Raw genomic sequence first — 23,678 nt, 5'->3', positions numbered from 1 at the left:
AATGGGCTCCCATGGGCCTTGCATGGATGGACTGGCGGGCTATCATTAACCTCTCCCTATGCCTGAGATGAAAAGTGAAAGTCACAATAAAAATGTGGTTTACATGAACATGTATGCCAGAATTTATTATGTATGTGTAAAAATGTGATAGTTTATATATACATCCATAACTGATTTGAACACACAATGAAAACAAGATCTTACCACGGAATCAGGAAATATTATGCTCCTATATCAGGCAGCCCCTAAGCTGTCCCAAAAGGATCTCTGATTCCTGGTGTTCACTCCCTATTTGACCTCCTGCCCGAGTGTGAGGGACCTGAGCTTGCTTCTATTGCACAGAGGACGGCGGAGTGATGGAAAGTCACTTCTGAGAGTAAGCCACAAAGGACTGCAGCTTTGGTCCTGGGTGCCCTCTCTCTCTCTCCCTAGCTCCCTGTGAGGGAGGCCAGCTGCCATGCTGTGAGCTGCCCCATGGAGAGGCCCACAGGCAAGGAACTGAGGCCTTCAGCCAACACCACCCAGGAACTGCATCCTGCTGCCAGCACATGAGTGCTCATGGGGGCCAATCCTCCCCAGTCAGACCTCTAGATGAGACAGCAGCCCTGGCCTGCATTTCCCCTGCAGCTCTACGACAGACCCAGAGCCAGAGACACCCAGGCATGCAGCACTCAGATTCCTCAACTACAGAAACTAGGAGAGAAGAGATGTTGGTGTCTTCAAGACACTGAGTTTTAGGATAATGGGCTATGCTGCAAGAGATAACAAATGCTGAGGGCTGGGAATCAACTTGACAAAAAATTCCTAAAGATAATAAGATAAATAACAATCAAATGAAAAATGGACCAAGGGCAAAATGAGAAAGTCAAGTGGCCAAAACCCATCCCCTAAATCCTCCCCCCCAAAAATACAAAAACCCAACTGTATGAAAGATATTACACCTGAATAAAATAGAAAATATGTAAGCCAAAAACGATGAGATATGCTTTGCCAGTGAGATTAGGAAGTAGTGAAATCATCAGGGTTGGAGAGGCCTGGGAGGTTTCCAGCCTTCTGCTGCTGACAGGACTGTAACCTGGGGTAACCTTTCTGAAGGGCAATTTGGCAGCACTGTATCCAATCAATATGGAGGGTGTTCCCGCTCTTTGATCCAGTATCCTATTTCCGGGAGCTTCCCTATGGTAATTAGGGTACAAGGAGCAAACGTGATATACGGGACGGTCCCCGTGGGTTGTTTAGGGAGGGAAGAACTGGAGGCCTCCTAACTGTCACCTGACAGGGTGTGTGTGTGCACACGTGTGTGTGTTCACAGGTGCAGAAAAACAGCCAGTATCTCTAACAGGTGGAATCATGAAACTTTTCATTCTCTACCTTAGCATGTGCTATTTTCTATAATCAGAAAAAAAAAAAAATTCGGAGTTTTACAGGTTAGACAACATAACATATACCATTATAATTCTGTGCACGATCACATACTCCATGCTTTTTCTGGCCTCTTCATGAAATACCAAAGCACTGTAAAATGACACTAGTGAGAGCAATCATAGCATGATATAATTGGCTAGTTGCAGGCCTGGACACACATGGATCACCTGGAGGTGCACAAAGGCACAAGCCCTCTGGGGAGCACCAGGATTCCGCGGGTCCATCCTTCATTTAGAGGTCAAAGTCGTCACACCATGTTCTGCTCTCTAAATAACCATGAGCCTTTAGGGGAGCTCTGCGTTCACTGCTGGTCCACACAACAGAGCCGCCGCTGGGCTCTGAACACCGCGGCTCCGGCATCGCTGTTGTCTCATAATCGCCATAGACCATTGCAGGGTCCCGGCCGGCACTATCACCGAATGTCCTCCGTGTTCACTCTCCTCATGGAGGGGCGTCTGATTCCAACGGAGTAACATTCGTTAAACTGAACCAAATTAGAGCCATCTCCTTCTCTAATAAATTGTTATCATCATGAGGGCAGATCAAAGTTGGCAGCAACAGAGAAAATCTATTTATATTGTTCTCCATTTAACTGGCTTTTTTGGGTTAAGTGCACTTAGAGGAAGAAAAAAAATCCCTACAGATCATTTAAATTATGACATTGTGGAAGTCAGGGCTGTCATCCTGAAATTGAAATGTAAACATATAAGTGTGCACTGTTTAAATAAAAAAATTTATATAACTACTTTAAACATACATTTTCGTTTTACAAAGAGCCTTAGTGTGTGTGTATATACATATATAATATATATATTTATATGTATAAATCTAAGGATATATACATACATAATTACATATATATAAAATATATATAATCTGAACACTATAGCTCAACACCATAGCTTATATATATAAGCCTTAGATTATATAAATATGTACAGATCAAAATATTTAGATATAAATATATAAAATATAGATTATGTTTATATACATATATAAAGAACCCAGCCTTATAATATTTTGGTGGACTCTGACATCTCTGAAGTTTATGGAAAATCCCTCAACGCGTGAAGCATCTGGAATGGATTGGCCTGGGTGCCTGAGCATGGAAATGATGCTTTGTGTTACCTGCCCAGCTGTGCATCTGGACACATGAAGATAACAATTGATCTGGAGAAGACGCAGCCAAAGCTCAGGCAGATTTGCTGCCCTCCATCAATGCTGGTGGAGGAAAGCAAGTCGGCCCTGCTCTTGCAGCGGTCAAGATTCCAAGGAGGAAAGAGACAGGAGGCTGGGCAAACAAGAAGAACGCGAAGAGATGCGGAGGCGGTGGGCTGGTTGCACGCACAAGTCTGTCAGGCTCTGCAGGAATCATGAAGAAGGCCATTCTACCCTCTTCTCAAGTCTTGTGGCAGACTGGTGGTGATAAGTGAGGATATTTTAATGAATTTGTCTACTTTTGAGTAAAATAAGAATGCATGTAAAGTGCAAATGATGGAACATAACTGTTCTCTCTGATGCGCCTTGTGACTGGTCTGGTGTATCCCCCAAACTCTTGGTAGGTGCTTGTTTCAAACAATTTGATGAATAAAATTAACAACTAATAATCATTTCCAGAAGTAACTACAAGTTAAATGAGTAAAATTCTTTTAAGAAGTAGAATTAAAGGCTTTCAGAAAGTATCTTCCATCTAAATTTGGTAAAACATTTAAAATGATGAAAATGGTGATTAAGAAAAAGCATCAACTTGGTACATCAGCATCAAAACCAATGGAATGAAAAGATTCCCCATGATCATTTCAGCCTCAGCTCCTCACTGGAGAGCCACCTTCAAGTCTCACTGATGCTCCAGGCGGCTGTTTGAAATAAGGATCCACCAGTCAGCCCATGTCTGTTGTCCCACCTGAGTGTCTACACTGCCTGCCTGACTCCACCCCTCCACACTCTCACTTTGCCGGGTTCCCTCTTTCTCTGTCCTCAGGCCAGTGCACACAGCAGGAGCATCCCTTCACCCACCCCGCCCCCTGCTCCAGCTCCAGGGAGGATGAGCAGTTAGCAGTGGTGAGGCGATGCTCTGAACCAGAGCGAGGGAACAGGGCAGGGGGCTCACTCAGTCAGGACAAGACATTTTCAAGACGGCAGTGGCTGGAAAGGAAGGAGAGAAAGGAACACTGTTAACCTTGGACACGTGCAGAGGAGCAGCATGAGAACGGGGACGGGGGAGGTTTATAGAGATGGTGACAAGGTAAAGTGAGACAAAAAATAGTGTCATCCAGGGATCACAGGGAAATGGGAAAAGTGCCAGAGAAGATGGATCGAGTCCCTGTTCATTGATCTGATGAGAGCAAGGAGAGAGGCCCAGCAGACAAGGCAGGAAGAATCCTGAAGAGAGAGGGAAAAGTCAGGCATAAGAGATAAAGGCGATACAGTGATCTGAAAAAGGAAGAAAGAAAAAATTCTGGGACAGCTAAGAAAAACAGATAAACCTGCAAAACCTAAAGTTTGTGAGGAGGGATGTGTCGATGCTTTAGGAACAAAGGGGGCTGGGAAAGAACACAGTCTGGGGGGCGCGGGTGGAGAGGCTGGGGCAGTGGGGCCCGCAGGGCAGAGACCCCTGGCAAAGATAAACAGGAGGACATCTGAGAGGCAAAAGCTGCAGGAAAGAAGACAAATGACACAAACTCACATGTGCTTAGAAAGCAAGGCTCTCCTGTGGGCTGAGCTGTGTCCTCTCAAATTCCTATGCTGAAGTCCCAGCCCTCAGCACCTCAGAACGAGACTGTATTTGGAAATAGAAATCTTTATAGAGACAATTACCTTAAAATGAGGCAATCAGGTTGGGGCCTAATCCAATAGGACTGGTGTCCCTCTAGGAAGAGGAAATTCAGACACAGGTAGAGGAGACAGATCCCGTGAGGACACAGGGAGAAGATGACACCTACAAGCCAAGCAGCAGCCTCGGGATCCAGCCCTGCCCACACCTGGATCTCAGACTTCCCCTCTCCAGGAAGTCTGCGAGAGGATGCATTTCTGTCGCTGAAGCCCCCGGCCTGTGGGGACTTTGTTTTAGCAGCTCTGAAATAATGTAGGCTAATGCAGCCTCCAAGAATAAAAGTCACAGCTGAATGGAAGGAGGAAAGGGGAGGAGAGGGAGGGAGAGGGAGGGGGGAGAGAGAGAGAGAGAGAGAGAGAGAGAGATTGTGGGAAGAGAATGAATTTACACAGTAGCATAGAAATCTTCAATCAGGGAAGGACTACAATGAAATAAAAGAAAAGATATTTACAGAGAAGTTATTTAAATGACACCCTTAACATTAAGTTACTTAAGGAAATAAACAGCAAAGCCTCATATGCCTGCTGGGTGACAGTCCCAGGCCCAGAACAGCGAGCAGACTCCTCCACTTACTGCCTCTTGACTCAAAATACAAACCCGTCTCAAACGTCCTGCCTGCTGTATTTTCTGGCGAATGGTATGATGACATTTCAAGGGCATGCGATTACAAACAAAACCCCATAAAGCTTATTCTCACACACTAAAACACTCTGACCAATAAATTCGGTGTTTAGAGAAAGATAATTCACATGATGTAGGACCGGAGTGACATACCTTTGGCAGTCAGCATCACCAGAAAGCCCTTTGACGGCCCTGGCTTTGTGGCTAAAAATGTCCACTTTCCTGACACTACAATTACGGTGCACTCCACACCTTTCCTCTTTCTCTGATGGTTCATGATCTTGCCGTGCCTGAAGGACATTAACTCAACCGCATTCTACAATAGGTGCTGAGCGCTTACTAGGTGCAAGGCTGGGCTGGTCCGGCAGGCCCCGTGTTGCTGCCCGCCGGGGGCCACACTGCCCAGCCCCACCTGGGGGAGCATCCAGCCCCAGATTAGGAGACAGGACACAGTCCCCCAGGAGGCCCACGGGCCACAGCCAGCTGCAGGTGGCATGCTTTCAGGTGTGGAAGGGGAGCGGCTGTGGGAGGACGTGGATGGGTCGGGGGCACTCCAACAGGACACCTGGCCTTGGGGTGTGAGGAGCTCGTGGGCAGCTCACACTTCCTGAGTGCTGAGCGGTTCGCTCCCCATGATGGCTGCCTGGTGCTGACAAGGACTGAAGGTGACCCTGCTTCCAGTTTTTGGAAGAGGAAACAGGGAGGGGAAGAAGTGGCTAGTTCCACTGTGAAGATGCTGGGCACTGCACCGCCCTGGCTGCCGAGTCAGTGGGGAGGCCTCAGCCCCTCCATGCCTCCCCGCACTGCTCAGGGCCCTGGGAGGGTGGCAGGGGCAGAGGGAAGGAAGAGGGGGGGCAGGAAGGGAGGACAGAGGGTGCAAAGGGAGTGTGAGGGGAGGGAGGCTGCTTGGGGCCCTGGGCAGCAGAGGGAGACGGGCTGGTAGTCAGGGGGAAGGAAGCGAGCAAATACACTGAGAAGAGAAAGTGGAAAGGCTTTGTGCGGGGTAAAAAGCAAACGTGGAAATGCTGAAATGGCGAGGAGTCCAGGTTCCATCCTCACGGAGGCAGGTTTAAGGTGAGGCAGGAGCTCTTCCGCTGCGCCCTGGAGCTGGCCTCGGGAAGCCCAGACCGTCAGGGTCCATTTCCAGCAGCGATTCCCACTCAGGAAGTGAGCGAGGCGTCATCCCGGGGGGGCTCTTTCCTCTCCAGGACACAGAGCAGCTGTGTCTGAATTGCTGGGGGTGGAGAGGGGCACCCCGAAGCATCCCAAAGCCCCCCAGAGTCCCTGTTGAAACGAGGCGCAAAGCGCCCTCCACCCCCAGGCACTGGGGAGTGGAAACAGGTTGAGAACCTCTGGATCCTGAGATTGGGTCTTGGAGAAAGTTACTTTTTGCTCATCTGCCAGTTTTCTGTTATGAAATTAAAATATTCACTCCTATTTAGACTCAGTCTCATTACTGTCTGCCACTGCACTTGGCTCTGCAATCCATTAAGAAAAAGTTTAAGAAAACTAAATGTTTTCCAGCTGTTTCCCAACTCTGCTTAATGACGTAATTCTAAATATTTGTTGTTTCTTTTAAAGGTCTAAGAAAATTAAAATGCTGACTGTGCGTGGTGGCGCATGCTTGTTATCCCAGCCCTTTGGGAGGCCAAGGACAGTAGATCATTTGAGGTCAAAGGTTTGAGACCAGCCTAGCCAATGTAGTGAAACCCCATCTCTACTAAAAATACAAAAATTAGCCATGCATGGTGGCACACACCTGTGGCCCCAGACACTCGGGAGGCTGAGGCCTGAAAATCGCTAAAACCCAGGAGGCAGAGGTTGCAGTGAGCCGAGATTGTGCCACTGCACTCCAGTCTGGTTGGCAGAGTGAGACTCAGTCTCAAAAAAAAAAAAAAAAAGAAAACTAAAATGCTAGTTATAGTTAAAAAGTGCCTGAGCGTGGCGACAGTGGCTCTGTAGTCATACATGAGGGTGCTATTGGTAATCCATTGAATTGTAACTTCTTATCCAGGGACCAGCACAGATGGCCCTGCAGAGCTATGAATGCTGTTGACTGCAAGAGGTTAAAATGCCCGGAGCAGAAATTAGCTGCACTCTAAGTCCAAATGAATCTCTATTTTTGAAACATCATTAAGGCATTTAAAATTCTACCGAGAGTGACCTGAGGCACTCAGTGTCACCCACCATTGAAGCCCAGAGAAGGCAGACACAGCCCTCCCTGCTGCCCCTTTCAGGCCTGCTGGCTGCCAGCATGTTACTGGCTCTGAGCTCTGTAAGTCATCTCCTTGTTTTTTCTTTCCAACCTCCACAAACTGTTCAAGTTCCTCTAAGAAGTGCAGCCAGCAGTGGCCAAGAACCCTCAACTACAAGGCAGTGAAATCAGCTACTTTTGATAAAGACCTTCAGAACCTAATCAGACACAGGAACAAACAAAACCACAACGTATGTGCTATGAGTCTATGGGAATGCACTGGGAGCTATTTCCTGTTCCTTTTCCACTTGTGAGACATCTTGTCATCTTGAATTTGGAATTGTGTTTTGATATGGGGTTGTAAATCTTTTGCAGTTTCATTGTCCCTACTGCAGGACCTAAAACACTCATGTATTAGGAAGATAATTTTCTCTGAGCGGTTAGCAGGTGCCAAATGTAGCTCAAAACATCACTCAGCAGCTCAAAAGCATCACTGAGGTCTTGGTTTACAACTGACCTTGTTTGCTAGGCCTGTTTCCCAATTCTACTTAATTACGTAATTCTCAATATTTGTGTTTGTGGTTTTAAAAAAGCGCTTAGAAGACAGGAGAATCACTTGAACCTGGGAGGCAGAGGTTGCAGTGAGTCAAGATCACGCCATTGCACTCCACCCTGGGCAAAAAGAGTGAAACTCTGTCTCAAATTAAAAAAAAAAAAGCCCTTAGAATAATCTGGAACAAAAATTTGGTGCAAAATAACAGCACAGGCCAGGCGTGGTGGCTCATGCCTGTAATCCCAGCACTCTGGGAGGCCGAGGCGGGTGGATCATGAGGTCAGGAGATCGAGACCATCCTGGCTAACATCGTGAAACCCCGTCTCTACTAAAAATACAAAAAATTAGCCGGGCCTGGTGGCAGGCGCCTGTAGTCCCAGCTACTCGGGAGGAGAATGGCGTGAACCCGGGAGGCAGAGCTTGCAGTGAGCCGAGATTGCGCCACTGCACTCCAGCCTGGGCGACAGAGCAAGACTCCGCCTCAAAAAAAAAATAATAATAATAATAACAGGACAAATAATAAGCCTACCTGGGTTTCGGGAGAACTTCAGACCAAGGTCTGGCTCCCGGTCCTGCTGCTCACAGAATGTGGAGAGGGGGTGGTGGTCACAAAATCAAGGGCGTTTGCAGTCTGCACCATGCAGAAAAGTGAAGCCACCACCCCGTTCCTTAACACCTTCCTCACCCAAGGCCCTGCACCAAAGACATGCCAGGCTCCACTTCACCTGTTCACATGGCCCTCTTTTCACTGCTATCCTCCAAACTCGAATTCTTTCCCCAGCCTTTCTTTAGGCTCACTGTTATTATACACTTAAAACATGTTTGCAAGCTCTAGAATAAATAAAAGAATTTACTCGCCCCATTTCAGGGTGAAAACTTCTAGCACAATTTGAAATATTTTTAAGAATACTACCAATCTGTAAATATCATGACTTACTAATTTAAAGGAATAGCAGGTAATAATGAAATAAATGAGACTGAAGGGAGATACAATTAAGACTGGGTGCAATGTACCAATCTTTACTGTAATTATGTCAAGAAAATAACAATATCAAAAGAAAGGAAAAGAGTCAGTAGCAGAGAAATGGATGATTTAGAGATGCACACTCTGAAAGCTTTCACTTACGGAAAATGCTGCCTTCCGTTTATCATTCACTCAAACTGTGCTTGACGCCTAAGACTAGTTAATTGCACAACATTATTTTCGTTAAGACCAAACAAATTACAAATCAGCTTTTCACGCTTGGTTCAGAAGCCGGAAATGTCAGATTCCTTTTCCTGCAGCAGAAATCTTACATTTCCCTCAATCTCCCTGGGCAACTTAATTTAATGGTGATGTGTGGAAGTTTCCATAGAATTCTATGGGGAAAGTCCCACAGGGATTTTGGGTGAGGCTTATTCTGCCGTAAGTGCACGCTGAGTGAGGGTGGCCTTTTTCTTCCTCGAGCCTTTCAGTAGATCGTTCTGTCAAGCCCTGCAGTTAGTGGCCTCTCATACCTGGCACTTGACAACTCCTCCTTGATGATGCTTCCACATGAGGCAGCACAGGGAAGACGCCCCCGGGCAATTCTCACTAAGCAGGAGCAGGAGGAGCTGGGCCCTGGCAGCTCCTTGAGGAGCACGGGTCTGCTTCAGCCACGCCACCCTCGGGAGCTTGAGAACACAGGAACTGGCCTCACTCTTTGGTCCAGGATCCCTCTGTTGCCTGGGCTTCTGGGAAAGCTCGCATGCCCCACTGGGAAAGCTCGCATGTCCACTGGAGAGCTGAATGCAAATCATGGGGTGGGGGCCCTGCTTTTCTCTTGCCCTTACCCTCAATGGTGGCCCTGCAGCTGCCGGCAGATCCCCCTCCTTTCTTGACGCCAGGTCCCTGACTCAGGGTAGCCCATTGGCTGCTTTCTTCATAAGCCTCCTCCCACATCTGGGTCTTGAGTCCTAGGTTGAGATTGTCTTTCCTGGTCGAGTCCTGACCAAGACCCAGTTCTGAAGTCTTGGAGCATCTTCTGGCCACAGAGACAGCATGGGGTGGTCTGAAAGGCCTGTAGAGGTTAAATGACCATCACCCTTGCTTGGGCTTGTCCAGACTACTGGCCTTCATCAGGGCCAATAAGGTCAAGTGCTGACTGACAGCTGCTGCAAAGCCTGCTGTGTTCACCTTTCCAACAAAGCTGGGGGCGCCGAGGGCTGAGAGAGCCTGCGGCTTATCCAAACGGGACTTTCGGTGGAGCTGGGAAACCAATGGGACCCTGAGACCTCTAAACGGTGTGTGGCTGGAGTCAAGGTGGGGATGGAGGGCCTTTAAGATTTTTCTGAGGATAGGGTGATCGGAATCATCTCACTAAAAGATTACCTGACAGCTAAATAATGTGTTTAACAGAAGCAAAAAGGAGACATAAATAAATATGAACAAATGGTCTGAGCACTGCAGGGCAGGTCTGTTTCTATTTGCTGATATTACAAACCTAGATCAGTAGTTATGGCAACACCACCCAGGCCCAGGAACTGATTTAGATATCATTGCAGCCTCCATTTCCACATAAAGGATAATATTCCTTCCTAGAATGATATGCAGGGGGTGGTGAAAAACAATGGGGCAGGAGGATGCTTTCTGCCTGTAATGATCTCAGATGAGGACATTTCAATATTTCTAAACTATGGGAAAATCACTGGGAACACAATAAAAACAGCGTAGAAATCCTGGAGGATCAATTAACTGTATCCCACATCCTGTCCCATGAGAATGCAGAATCTACCCACTTCAGTCTTCAGACTGGGGGAGAACCCTAGAGATAGCTAGTCAGTCTATTCCCAAATGCAGAAAGCCTCACCCTAGATTTTGGGCCAATGCTCAAGGTCTCAGTTGACTGACCAGTTAAGAGAATGTGAGGCAGGCATTGGTATTCCACTGTTGAATAGCCTCCAATTGCAGTAAGACCATATGTCATATCACAGGTGTTTCTGGGAAACTCGGCTATTCCTGCAGGTCGAATATTTCAGCTAGGTTTCTCTTAAATTCTACTAAAGAAAGGGTCTTTCCTAAATGTATTAATATTAGAAAGGATCCACGTAATCGACTACAGGGAAATTCTCTTTCAGTTGTACTGAAACAGTTGATGTTCATTCTGTATGACTTGTGATAATTGCTGGAGTCCACAACTTCTTACAAATTTTAAAATTTGATTTATGAACCGGTTTTTCACCTTGAAGCAAAATGGTAGTCAAGAGGTTTTCAAGTGGGCATTGCATTCTGTAACAAAGAATGAATATCAACAACATTTAATGGCTAACAAGGACATTTGGTGTGCATTTAGGGAGCATATAGGTAAATGTTTTAAATAAGAATATTCTTCTATGTAATTTTCTAACTTAACACCAGCAAAAGAAATCAAGCTAATTTAAAGATGCTACCAACGTAATGGAATTCTTATGATACCAAAGTTGAAGAGGTGAAAAAACCCAGATATCAATCTGTGCTAGGACAATAACATAATCCCATAAATCACCCCCAATGGTGCAAAATCATTTGATGATGGAAAGTCAGCAAAGGCAACAGCAAGCATCCACAGCAGTAGATTTATGAGGGCAAAAAGGAGGCTCTTCTGAGTTTCCTGTGAATCTCGGTAACAATACAGTCATGGACAGAAACACCTGAGGCACCTGGAGGTGAATATTGCCATGAAACGCTCATCGTTATGAAAGCAGATCTCTGTGTGCATTGGATGCTGCCATGTCTTGGCCATACATTTCTGTGCATTTAATTCAATAAATCGCCTTCTTCTTTAGAAGCAGGAACATCTATTGATCACCTTCTCTATGCAAGGAACACGTGTCATCATTTCCTTTGATCCTCATCATTCATATGAGCAGTTGGGTTTATGCTCCTTGCCTTTAGGGGAGGCCTCTGATGCTCAGGGAGGTGGGTGCCTGCCCAGGAGTGAGCCACGCTTAGCAGAGGGAAGGGGCTGGAGCCTTGCCTCTGCCTGCAGATCCCCAGCTTTATCCCACCCACCAATAACATGGGAGAACTGAGACACCTGTTGGGCTCCTAAATCTTGATCCCAATTGCTCCGGCCCTGAGCTGCAGAATAAGGTTTAGGATCTTTCCCAAGACAGCCATTACCACCTAGAGCCACATACTACCTGGGGCCCAGGCACTCCTCGGGGTATATACATTTGGATGGGAAAAATGTCTCCAGTTTCACTAACTTTGAACTGCAATTCAGCACTTCCTATAATTAGGATTGAAAGTTAAGAAACCAAAGCAGTATTAGCAATGCCTTGGCTTTGTCACCAATAGACAAATGTTTTAAAATCGCATTACAGTTGTGATATTGTTGTAGATATTTTGAAATGTCATTGATGTTCATTATTGTCAGATTAGGAGAGTGTTAGACCTGCCTCTAGATCTTAATATTTAATATGTTAATAAAGTGCTTTTTAATTTATTTTAGTTTGTGTTTTAAAAACATGTTCTGATAACTGTATTTAAGTATAATTGATTTCCTTTGAAATCCTATGCATTTTGTTTTGTGCAACTAAAGATATTATTCTGGGGAGGAGTCCGCAAGTGTCCCCAGACGCCTCGAGGCCATGCAGTCCTCCAGGTGGCTTCAAGGGGTCTGGGGCAGCAGGAAGGGACTCCTGTGGTTGGTTGCCTGTTTCTCTTTGACCGATCATCAAGAATAACCAAGAGCCCTCTATCTCTCTTATGAAAAGGCAGATGCCAGGATACCCTTTTAAACGAAATTACTAATCAAATAAGCACTTCAATTCAGTTCAAACTCACTTTTTATTAGATCAGTTTTATTTGTGAATTATGGTAATGTCCTTTAAGCGTTGTGACATTTTTATCTTTATAGTTAGAGCAGCAGTCTTGTATGAGTTCTCTAAGATAATGATGTTTCATCATGTACATTATAAAAGAGATCAAAGGAAGTCAGCAGGGCTCTGGAGGGGTGGGGTCACAGCCACCAGTCTCTGCAGCTCTCCTGCATTCGTTTTAGGCATCGTTCACATTGGATGAAGGCACTTCCCCTGGAGGATCCTAACCCGCTACTGTGGACAAGGCCCCTGGCTTTGCTGTGCTCTTCTTTCCCACCCAACCTGGAGGAGGAAGGGCTCCCACCCTAGAGGCGCTGTCAGACGCAGGCACATGTGTGCTGCAGGAAAGGGCTCTGATAAAGAACAGCCTCCTTGCACAAAGCCAGGTTAAATACATTATGATTCATTTAGTATTTTGATGACTCTTAAAAAGTTACATTTTAAAGGCTTCTATAATACTCAACTAGTTACAGTTAATTTAAGCTTGTAACTCACTCCATTCTGGTGAAGTTTCCACTATGGTATTTTTATTTTTCCTTGGCTGAGAAGCAGAGTTGAGTACTGTATGTCACTAATCATGAAGGACTGCAGCACAAATTAATCCTTGCAGCAATTAATCTTTACTTGGTACAGTTATATCCAATTCCTGACAGACATCTTATGGGAAGCAATATGGGCACCCAATCTGACACTAAGTAATCAATCACCCTAATACATACATATTGATCTGTAAGGCAAAAATAATTGGTTTAATAATTTTGTGCCCAAAAGGTCCAAATTCATAAGATATTAATCACAGCTTTTTATTAGAACCAAAATACAATAAGTTCTGTAACTCCATATTCTGATATTTGCAAATGTCTGATCTTCAAGATCAAAAAATGAGAATTACCCTTAAAATATTTTTCTGGAAATTTTCCCTTCAATTTCCAAGTGAGCTGAGGACAATTCAACTTTACGTGTAACTGATCCTTTACCAGACGGTATTTCCTTAGCTCCTTCATCAAAGAACTTAGTGAAACACCTTGAGAATGCCTGCCAAATACTGTGATGAAGAATTAGTACTTATGTTAGAGAAATTATCTTAAGGTAGCCATAACTTCAATCTGAGTGATTTTACCAATGTAACAATTATGTTCAAAAAGCACTTCTTTCTTGAGTTATTTTCAGAATCTCTAAAATGCCTTTCCCTTTCGTATACAGAATAAATAAAGCTGTAATAATTATCTTTCTCCTATGGTTTCAGGCAATTAACACATTCATCCATTTTGCTCAATCAATACAAGGAGCTTATGATGAATCTGGGCCGATAATTTATCCAACGTTGCTGATAATTCCGTACCACATGTCAGACTTGATGGATGTATCATCCGTCCTCTCGTGGATTGATTCTGAATATTGTAGGAAAACCACGCACCATGGAACTGCAAAGGCATTCCTAACATCCATATGTGCCATGAGGAACAATAATACTACACGTGGTACTTGCCAACTAGACACCTCCTCAGGACCAGGTGGCTCTGGCACTGGGCTGGTTGCCTGGTGGCAGCTCAGCTCTGTGCATGATTCAACCTCAGCAAGCCTCAGTTTCTTCCTCTGTAAAATGGGAATAACAACAGCACCTCCCTCATAGGCCGCTATAAGGATTTAACCAAATCATTCACATAAAGCATTCTGCACAGCAGCTGACCCACAGTAAGCACTTACGTTGCATCGCAAGAAGGGGCAAAATGAAGAGGGTGGGGAGTCTGCTCAGGGAAACAGATCTGGTGGCAAACATTTATTTGGCACACACAAGGTGTTGGATATTTAGCAAAGAGAAGGGGCAATACAGTTGTAATTATGTAAACTGGCAGGATAAGCACAGAAATGAATTTTTTCTGAACAATGCCGAGCTTCCTCCTCCGCAGCTCAGAGGAGAAGTCATCGCTTTTATTGAACGAGTGGTTGAGGAGCTGTTTGCAGAGAAGTTGGGGCATCTGGGCAGGGTTTTTAAGGATGGCCAGGGACTCACCTGGTGACCATGGGCAAGAGGGGCTTCCAGGCAGGAGGGGCTGGTGGAAGAGAGGCCTCAGTGGGGGCTGTGGCGGATGGAGGAATGCCATCATGGCTGCACAGTGCTGGGAAACTTGAGCTCTATTTCATAAGGTTCATAACAAGAGGTGATAAAGCTAGGTCTGCATTTTAGAGGAGCCATGCAGGTAGCATCAGGGAGGATGGACAGGGACAGAGAGACTGGATGGGGGCACTGCAGGAATCCAAGCAGTGGACAGGCACCCACGAGGCAGGAGCACAGGGCTGGAGAGGAGGAGAGCGGGAGAGGAGAGCCTAGCACTGAAGAATAGGAACAGAAGAGGCTCGGTGAGTGTGGCTCCCTGACCACGCCCAGCCCTGCTGGCCAGGTAAGGGGCAAGGTCGGGCAGCTTCTTCTGACTTCTGCAGACACACCTGCTCTCATCTCCCATTCCTTTGCCACCTGATTGGTCCCAAATCTGCTCTCCCAGTCTGGTGTCCTTGGTCCTCCCACTCAGCTGGTTTCCTCCTAGCCTTGTGGGATTAGAAGGCCAGGGAGAGGACCATGGGAGTGTCGCAGACGTTATGCAGAATGGGGAAGGGTCATCATGGGAATGCCAAGGGCAATGTCACTACAGTGCTCTGTGAATGAATGAATGACGTGTGTAACAATGAGAAAATAACTGAACAATTAAACCTTAGCTTAGCTTGCCGACTTACTGAGTAGGAAAATGTAGACATTACCGGAAACGTTTCTGCCATTACTACAACTTCTTGGTCGGTGTAGGGGCATGCCTGGCCTTTCCATTTATCAGCAATGAAACCATATTCCAAAAAACACTGAGTGACTAATGCCCCATGTTAATGTCGAGTCTCAATCACCCTTAAGTAGAGTGTTTTCTCTAAGAACATCACCTGGAATTTCTGAAGACCCTGCTGACCCCAGGACCCCACTGTGCGCATGTCCCCATTATATACCCAGGCCACTGTCTATTGTCAGATCCATAGATATTTCCTAAATATTAACAAAAAATACTTGTGAAGCCACTTGGCATGTCAAAAGCAAATGTGAAGGGTTTTGTCTTCTCCCCATTAGAGGGTATGTTCCCTGTGGCAGGCACTTGATGTGTATCTGATCCACCAATGACGCCTAGGAAGTCCCTGCATGACGGGAGGCACTCGATTCCCGTGCTGTATTAATCAGTCAGCCACGGCTCTGGAGGGTCCGCTCACACCACCCTCCGCAGCTGCGTCTCATCGAGGGTGGAGTGAATCATCCCTACATTTTCTTTTTCAGGGTTTACACTCCCTCGTAGTCTACACAAGCAGTCCAGGGAGGAAGGCTGGCTTTAGGATGGCATCTCTACAGAAGTCGGGCTTTGAAGGCGCTGAGTCAGGGTTGACCTAGGACAGGGAGTCTGAGCCAGGTGGGGTGGGGAGGTTGGGGGGATTAATTATCACTACTTCTGAAGCTCTGGGCTGTGGTTACTGGTGGGTGAGGCTGTGTCTGCCAGATGGGTGGAGAGGGAGGAGGTGGACCATGGCCGGCGTCAGGCAGCTTTTCCAACCCCGGCTGCCCATTAGAATCATGAGGAGCTCTTCGGACCAGCCTCTGCCAGGGCCTGATCCTAGACCACAAAGTCTGAGTCTTTGAGGGGACAGCCCTGGTACTGAAATAATTTGCACACTCCTCAGGGCATCTAATGTGCTGCCAGGGTTGGGAACCACTGGCAAAGAAAGGACTAACTAACTAACACTTGTGGCCAGCCATCCTCTCCCCTCCTGACTACCACATCAGCACATCTAGGGCAGCAACAATCTCTGATTGTAGGAGCTCCAAAGTGTGGCTCAAAAACCCTGCCACAAGTGTCTGTTTTGTTTCCTGAACTATAAAAGCCATTTCTGCTGGTGTCTTATCTGCCTCTGACATGGTACTAGTGAGGCTGCCTTCCTTCTAAACCTGGGTGTGGACGAGTCTCTTCCTGGCAATGAGAAGGGAGACACTGATCAGGTTGTGGGTGTCAGGCTTTCATTCAGACTTCAGCTCAGTGTCCACGTGGGCACATTCCACTAAGAAACAGCCATGAACCTACACTGTCCTTACAGAGAAAACCAAATCTCCCCCATCGCTTAAGGGAAATCAGAAAAGTATACGAAAATACACTACGGCCCTCTTCCTGCAAGTTCAGATTCTCAAAGTCTCATAGTGAAGTAAAAGTAGCTTCTACCAGGAGCTGCCCCACGCACCCTGGGCTGAGCTGCTGGAGCTCTCCAAGTGGGTGTGGGACTATTCTTAGGATGCAGTCCTGCCTGTGTCCTCCTGCCTGCCCTACTTGATAGAAGAACAAGTAGATATTTTTTCCTCTGAACAGTCCAGCATATCGATACCTCAAGCTGCAGAGTCATCGGTGGTGGCAATAATCTCCGTCCCCTGTACACAGCACAGGACATAACACAGTGACTCATAAGCACGCTACCAAAAATCCACGTCTCCCTGGACAAATCAGATGGCGTTACCCACCCCTGCCGGTCACTATTTTTGCTCTAGGTCATTCTAGCTTCCCTCTGGGTGTGCAGCCATTTCTCTGCTCAAAGCTGCGGGCAACATTCTCCATCCAGTGCCTCCCTGCATGTGGCTTCATCTATTGCTTTTCAAACTAGCACAGCAGCTGCAGAAACAAGATGAGCAACTGGTTAAGAAATTCCTGTTTGGTTTCGTTATGGGCTGAATTGTTTCTCCTCCAATCACCAAGGTACATGGTGAACCCCTAACCCACAGCACCTCACAGTGTGACCTTATTTGGAGACAGGGTTTTTAAGAGGTAATTAAGTTAAAGTCAGGTCAGGAGGATGGGCCCTAATCCAATCTGACTGTGTTCTTACACGAAGAGGAGATTAGGACACAGACACACACAGAAGGAAGGTCATGTGAGGATACAGGGAGGACACAGCGTCTACAAGCCAAGCAGGCAGGACGCAGGAGAAATTAGCCCTGCTGACACCTTGATCTTGGACTTCCTGCCTCTGTTATGGCAGCCCCAGCTACCATACAGGGCCTAATACAGCCCAACCTAATACAGGGCCTTTAAACATTTTGTGTGTTGTACGGCTACGGCTGGGCAAAGCGGCTCACGCCTGTAATCCCAATACTCTGGGAGGCCGAGGTGGGAGGACTGCTTGAGCCCAGGAATTTGAGACCAGCTGGGCAACATAGTGAGAGCCACATCTCTACAAAAAATAAACAAAATTAGCTGGGCAAGGTAGTGTGCACCTGTAGTCCCAACTGCTTGGGAGGCTGAGATGGGAGGATCACTTGAGCCCAGGAATTAAAGATTACAGTGAACAACGATCACGCCACTGCATTCCAGCCTGGGTGAGAGAGGGGACCCTGTCTCAAAAAAATCTCTGTGTTATAGCATGTTAGAAGCCCACAGATTTTAGGAGCCCAATGGGCTGTTCATCTTTGTCACTCTTTCTGATGAGACTGCTGGTTTTACAGTCATAAGTGAAATGCTATTTCTAGGCCTAGTATTTTGGAAGATGGGCTTTATGTATGTCTCTGTGTGTGTGTGCACGTGTGTGTGCACTTGTGCTTCCCAGTGACACCATGGTGTAGCCCCCTTTCAGACCCAAGGTGGATTTTAGTGACATCACTGCATATCATTTCACAAAGCTGAGCTGCAGAGCCCTTTACTCTTTCCTTAGACTTAGACAAGTTTCCTTTATTAAAAAACATCCAGAAACCGTCAGGCAAACAGAACTTGTCCTGCAATTGCTTTCTAATTTTAAGTTCAAACAGTAAGACTCAAGGATGCTTTAGTCCTGATGTTCTGTGAATCTTCTGCAGATGGCTGGCTGAGCAGCTCTTCTCTGTGGACAGAAAGGATTACCACAATGGTCACAGTTAATAAACGACTGCCTGGAAACAGCAAGGTGCTTGGATGGCACCTGGCCCGACTGCCATTTCCAACAGCTTTTACTCATGCTGATGAAATTTCAGAGCCTTGCCACTCATGAGCTGTTATGAGAGCATGCGGCTATACAAACTCCACCTGACTCTGTGAAACTATGGTTTCCTCACCTGTACAACGACCATCAAAGGAGCAGAACCAGGGAGGTTCACACATCCTCAAACATCCTATGTTCTCTGCTGGCCCAGAGTTTGGCACAAGCAAGTAGGAAATGCTTCCTGCTGCTGCTGCTGCAGCAGTTATTATTATCAACACCGTGTGCATGCCGAATTGTATGGTTGGCTCTGAGGGGCCAGGAGAGGAGTGAGGAATTGTCACTCAATTGCCATTTGGTTCCCTGCCCCTGGCGATGCCTAATTAACTAAAAAGGGGACACTCAGGAGGTGAGCCACAGTGAAAGCAGGACTCTGAGTCAGTGAACCATCAAGCAGCTTTTAGGGACCCTGCTGCACACACAACTTCCACAACAAGTTCCCTGGCCAGTCACACCATCGTCCCATGCTCCAAGCCTGGAGTGGAAGCCAGTAAACTCTGGCACTCTTCATGGCCAGCATTCCCCAATGCTGATGCTACTTTGTCTAGGTTTACAGAGTCCGAAAATGCAGTTTTTGTAGGTTAAGCTACCTACTAGGTGCAAGCACTGTGCTGGGATTACAGGCTACTTTCATTTCAAAACCAACATCTTCCAGCTTTTGAATGCCAAAAATCTTACACTGGAGCTGTGGGTTGTATTCTTTTGGTTCAGTAACTAATAAAGGATGCAAATAATTATCTGAAAGTATACTTTTAACATTTTCACCAGTTCATTCTAAAAGTACAGAGTTTTAAAATCCAATTATAAAAAACTAAGAGTTACCTAAAAATGTCTCTAGTCAAAAGAGGGTTTAATAATAGACAAAGGGGGAAGATATGTATATCATTATTTCCACATAGAATATATCATATAGGAAATTTATATATTAATTCAATTTAAGACAACCACAATTCATACAGCAACATGCAAGAGATTTCGGTAACACAGGCCAGAGAGTCACTTAAAAGCCTCACGAAATGACTGAATTTATCATATGATGTGATAAACTTAAGCTTTTTATTGTACACAAAACTGTTAAGGAGATATTTTTATGTTACACACAAAACTCTTAAAATTGTTTCACAATTTCTCTAGAAGTATAGAAACAGCGTATCCTCAATTCAGAAAGTTCAGCTGAGCAGTGAATATTTTCCTCTATAAAAGAAGCAAACCAGCCTTTTCTAACTCTGCAGCTTACGAAAATGAATCCTAAAAAAGAAATCCCGAAAAGTATCAGAACATAACTAGAATATAACTACTCTCCCTTTTAAAGTAATTATCGGTTTGGTAGCTGTCCCAGTTCTCCTTGAATACCTAATCAGGTATTTTGATTGCTTTCCCAAAGCATATTACCTCTAAATGAGGAAATAATTTGGTAACTACCATATGTGCTCTGAACAACCAGTAGGTAGTGAATTTGCAAAAGTACATAAAGAGACAATCAACCTCAGGTTACCTGAAACACCATCAGAATCCTTTTGTGCACAGAATCCTAAAACATTAATGACTATTCATTTCTTCCTTTCTTTCATTGCATTTTGAATATTTTATGCATGCCACACATTACCCTCTCTTAGACAGCTGTATGTTGGAAGCAGCATGAAAAAATGCAAAGAAATTGAACTTGTACTTTTAAAAGTGCTGATATTTCGCCTCTATTTTAGATGTGGAATAGACAATATAACACGATATGCTAGGTGGAGGGCAATGGGTTCAATTAGGATTTTATCAAAGTAAGAAATGAAAAAGTTGATAATTACTTTCAATAAAGAAATCTCTCACTTGCAAACTGTACATGAGAATCTCAATTTTAAATACAGAGAAAAGAAAATGTAATACTTACAAGGATCTGTGTATTTTATATATTGCCCCTTGATATACTGCCGCTTGGCATATGGGCACCAAAGGAATTATTATTATACACAGCATTAATGTAAAAATGGGAAACATTTAATTTCCTGAGGTCCCTCTCTCTCTTAAAAAAAAAATTCCCCATTTCTCATTTCAACCCTTTATTTTCTTGCATCCTTCAAAATATAGGCAGTGGTCCAGTTCATCTCTAAGATCTCTTCCAAGTCTAAAATGTTAGGACTCTGTGATCCCAGAAGGGAATACACATTCCTCTTCCCCTGATCCTCAATGTCATCTTCACTGCGAAGAATGAAAAACAATAACAGACTGTTCCAAAGAATTCTGATTAGCAGTGATTCAAGAAGCAAATAACCAAGGCATTTCTGCAAAGAATTCTGCCACATCATTTGTATAAATCCTGCTTGAAAAATAAAACTGAGATCCCCTACCCCCCAGGCTTGCATTCTATCACATGAACCTTTCGTCAGACTCAACATTTAACTGCAGGATGGAAAATAAACCTCTGATATTAAAGCACTAAGCCTCCCTCAGCTGAAGATGTTTTTCTAGAGTTGTTACACCATGCTATTTCTAACTCGGGAAATATGTGGAACCTAAACCTTAGAAAAGAGGGACTGGCAGGATGGGTCAGGAATTACCTGACCTTCTCTGCTGGAGTTAGGATGCTATTTGTTTGGAATCCCAGGGGTTCCAGCTTTAGTGAAATTGGCAGAACAAGCATTATTTGATGAGTGTGAAAAAGCCTGCAGTGAAAGTGCCAGGCAGGGAAGAAGTGATGGCTTCTGATAGGCCGCCTGTAGAAAGATCAAGCCGAGGTCATTTGGGGTCTTTTAAAGAAAACAATGATTTTTCATAAATCTAAAAGATGCCCACACAGCAATGTAATTTTCTTAAGTAATGCTTAATATTGATTCAGAAAAACACCAGAGAACTCAACCGCAGTCGACAGCATATAAGTCGAGCAGATAACACCATCACGCACTCACCCTGCTCGCAAGTACTTTGGGGTTTCTTTGCGTAAAGCTGCCATCTGATGCAATAGGTGAGAAGGCTCAGGAGAACCGTTTGGCCCTTAGTTTGGTATTTCGTTAAAATCTTTAGCCCTGATAAAGGATTTAACTGCTTGGGGCAGTGGGGTGAGGGGATGAGGAAAAAGAAGCAGGTCTGAAAGAGACCAAGACCTGGAACGTCTACCCCAGAGGTGGTGGTCCTAAGGGGTTCGGGGAAGGAAGGGGGTGCTCTGAGGGGAAAACAGGCATTGCCGTGGCGGGGTCTGGTCTTGTCCCTTAAGGGAATGCCCAAACCACACCTCCGCCTCTCTAGAGTGCGCTCCCAGGAGCAAAATTTCCACCTTTCCAGGAGAGGCAGCCCAGAAAAAGGCAGGGGGCGGATTTACAAGCAGGCAGCTGTCCCTCCCCAGGGCACCTACCTGCAGACCTCCCACCTGAGTCCCCTGCGGAGGAGCCTTGTATGTGTGTGTGTGTGTGGGGGGGGGGGTTGGGGGGGAGATCAGCTGAGTTGGACACTTAAATCCTGAGGTCCAGGAAAAGTTCTCACCTTCATAGAGATTATAGGGACAGGAGATTGAGAAGCAGACAAGGGAGGGGCGAGAAAAGGTGAGACGGAGGGGAAAGAAGAGTAGGGGAGCCAGGGAGGGTGGAGAAGGAAAAAATGAAAAAGGAATGGGGGTGGGAATAGATGGGGGGACAGAGAAAGGGATGAGAGGAGAAAGAGTCCAGGAGGAAAGGGAGAGGAGGGTATGGGAGAGGGAGGCTAAGGAAGAGGGATGGAAGAGAATTATGGAGGGATGAGGAGAGAATGAGCAAGGTAGAGAGACCAGACGGCAGAGACCGAGACCAGAGAGACGGGCAGAGACGGAGACCAGACGGGGACGAGAGAGACGGGACGGAACGCAGGGGCAGGAAGAAAACGCTCAGGGAAAAGAAGTGGAGGCGCTCGGAGCATCCCCGTGGGGCGCTGGTGTAGACAGAGCCAGGAGCGAGATGGCCGGAGGGGCCGGCGCTGGCCCTCACCTCCGGGCCCGGGCGCCCGGCGGCGCTGCAGACCCGATCTCGGCCCCGCGCCCCCAGCCCCGCAGCTCCGGCGCGCGCGCCTTACCTGGCCCTTGACCAGGCTGGCTGCGAACTGGCGCATGACGGCCTCCACGGTGTAGGCGCTGGACCAGCCGCGCGGCGTGAGCAGCTCCATGCAGATGGCGCCGCCGTCCAGCACGTAGCCGTTCTCCAGGCGCGGGCTGAGCACCCGCATGAAGGGCGGCGAGAAGGGGAAGTTGTCGGGGAAGGTGAGGTTGAGCAGGATGAACTCGGTGTTGGTCTCCTTCATGTCCTGCCACAGCACCGAGTCCTTGTCCACCTGGTGCAGCTTCACGTTCCAGTCGAACAGGCTCTCGTCCACCAGCTCCACGGAGATGAAGCGGTCGCTAAGGCGCGCGATGTCCTGCAGCTCCTTCATGAGCCGCCGGCTGCGCACCTGCGTGCAGTGCTGCTGGCGCGCCGCGGGGACCAGGCTGCCGCCCGCCGCCGCCGCCACCGCCGGGCCCGGCCCCGCCCTGGCGCCCGCTGCCCTCTCGCGGGGGCCCCCGGCCACCGCCGCCGCCGCCGCAGCCGCCGGCGCCTTGTCGCGCGGGGCCAGCTCCGCTGCGCGCTTGCCCTTGCCCTTGCCGGGTCCCGGGCTGGCGTCGCCCGCGCCCCCGGGGTGCTGCTGCTGCTGCTGCTGCTGCTGCGGCTGCTGTTGCTTGTGGCCGCCGCTCTTGGCGCCGCCCTTGCCGCGCAGAGACGCGCTCTGCTGGCCGCCGCCGCGGTGGTTGTGGTGGTGCTTGGGGTCCTCGGTGTCCCGGTTATGCAGGCGGATGAGCCCGATCTTCCGCAGCAGCGTGGCCATTTTAGGCTCGGCGCCGGCTGGGGGCTCCCCTCGGCTCCTCCCCCGGAGCCCGCGAGCCCGGGCGCGGGGGGCGCGGGGCGGCGGCGACAGGCGACCGCTCAGCGGGGCGAGGCAAGGGCCACCCCAGGCGCCGGCGGCCGTGGCGCAGCGGAGCAGGCAGCACGCGCGCTTGCCGGCTGCGGCGTCGCCGCTGTCATATGACGGGGCCCGCTCCGGCTCGCGCTCTGGCCGCCCGGGGAGGGGAGGCGTGGAGTGGACGCAGCGCGGGCGGGGGTCCCCGGGCCGGTCCCTGGGCACAGCCCCCGAGTTCCGGCGTCTGCTGTCCTTTGTGCGCGGCGGTGGCCGTGCTGGCCCCGAGTCCGAACGCCGCGCCGGAGAGCGCAAAGCCTCTCGCAGTGCCC

At 47.4% G+C, this 23,678-nt stretch overlaps 1 protein-coding gene across 1 annotated transcript in view; it reads right to left on the bottom strand.

The window, feature by feature from the left end:
* The window catches only part of UBE2QL1 (ubiquitin conjugating enzyme E2 Q family like 1), a 44,426-nt gene extending 20,956 nt beyond the window's left edge, over positions 1-23,470 (bottom strand). The window contains exon 1 of the mRNA XM_030813900.1: positions 22,495-23,470. Within this exon, the coding sequence (XP_030669760.1) occupies positions 22,495-23,277 (783 nt within the window). The 5' untranslated portion in view covers positions 23,278-23,470. The remainder of the gene's footprint in view (positions 1-22,494) is intronic.
* Positions 23,471-23,678: the final 208 nt, after the last annotated feature.

The sequence above is a fragment of the Nomascus leucogenys genome, chromosome 6 (assembly GCF_006542625.1).
Source record: "Nomascus leucogenys isolate Asia chromosome 6, Asia_NLE_v1, whole genome shotgun sequence".
Classification (NCBI taxonomy): Eukaryota; Metazoa; Chordata; class Mammalia; order Primates; family Hylobatidae; genus Nomascus; species Nomascus leucogenys.
Note: the sequence above shows the minus strand (reverse complement) of the source record. Positions and strands in the feature narration are given on the sequence as shown.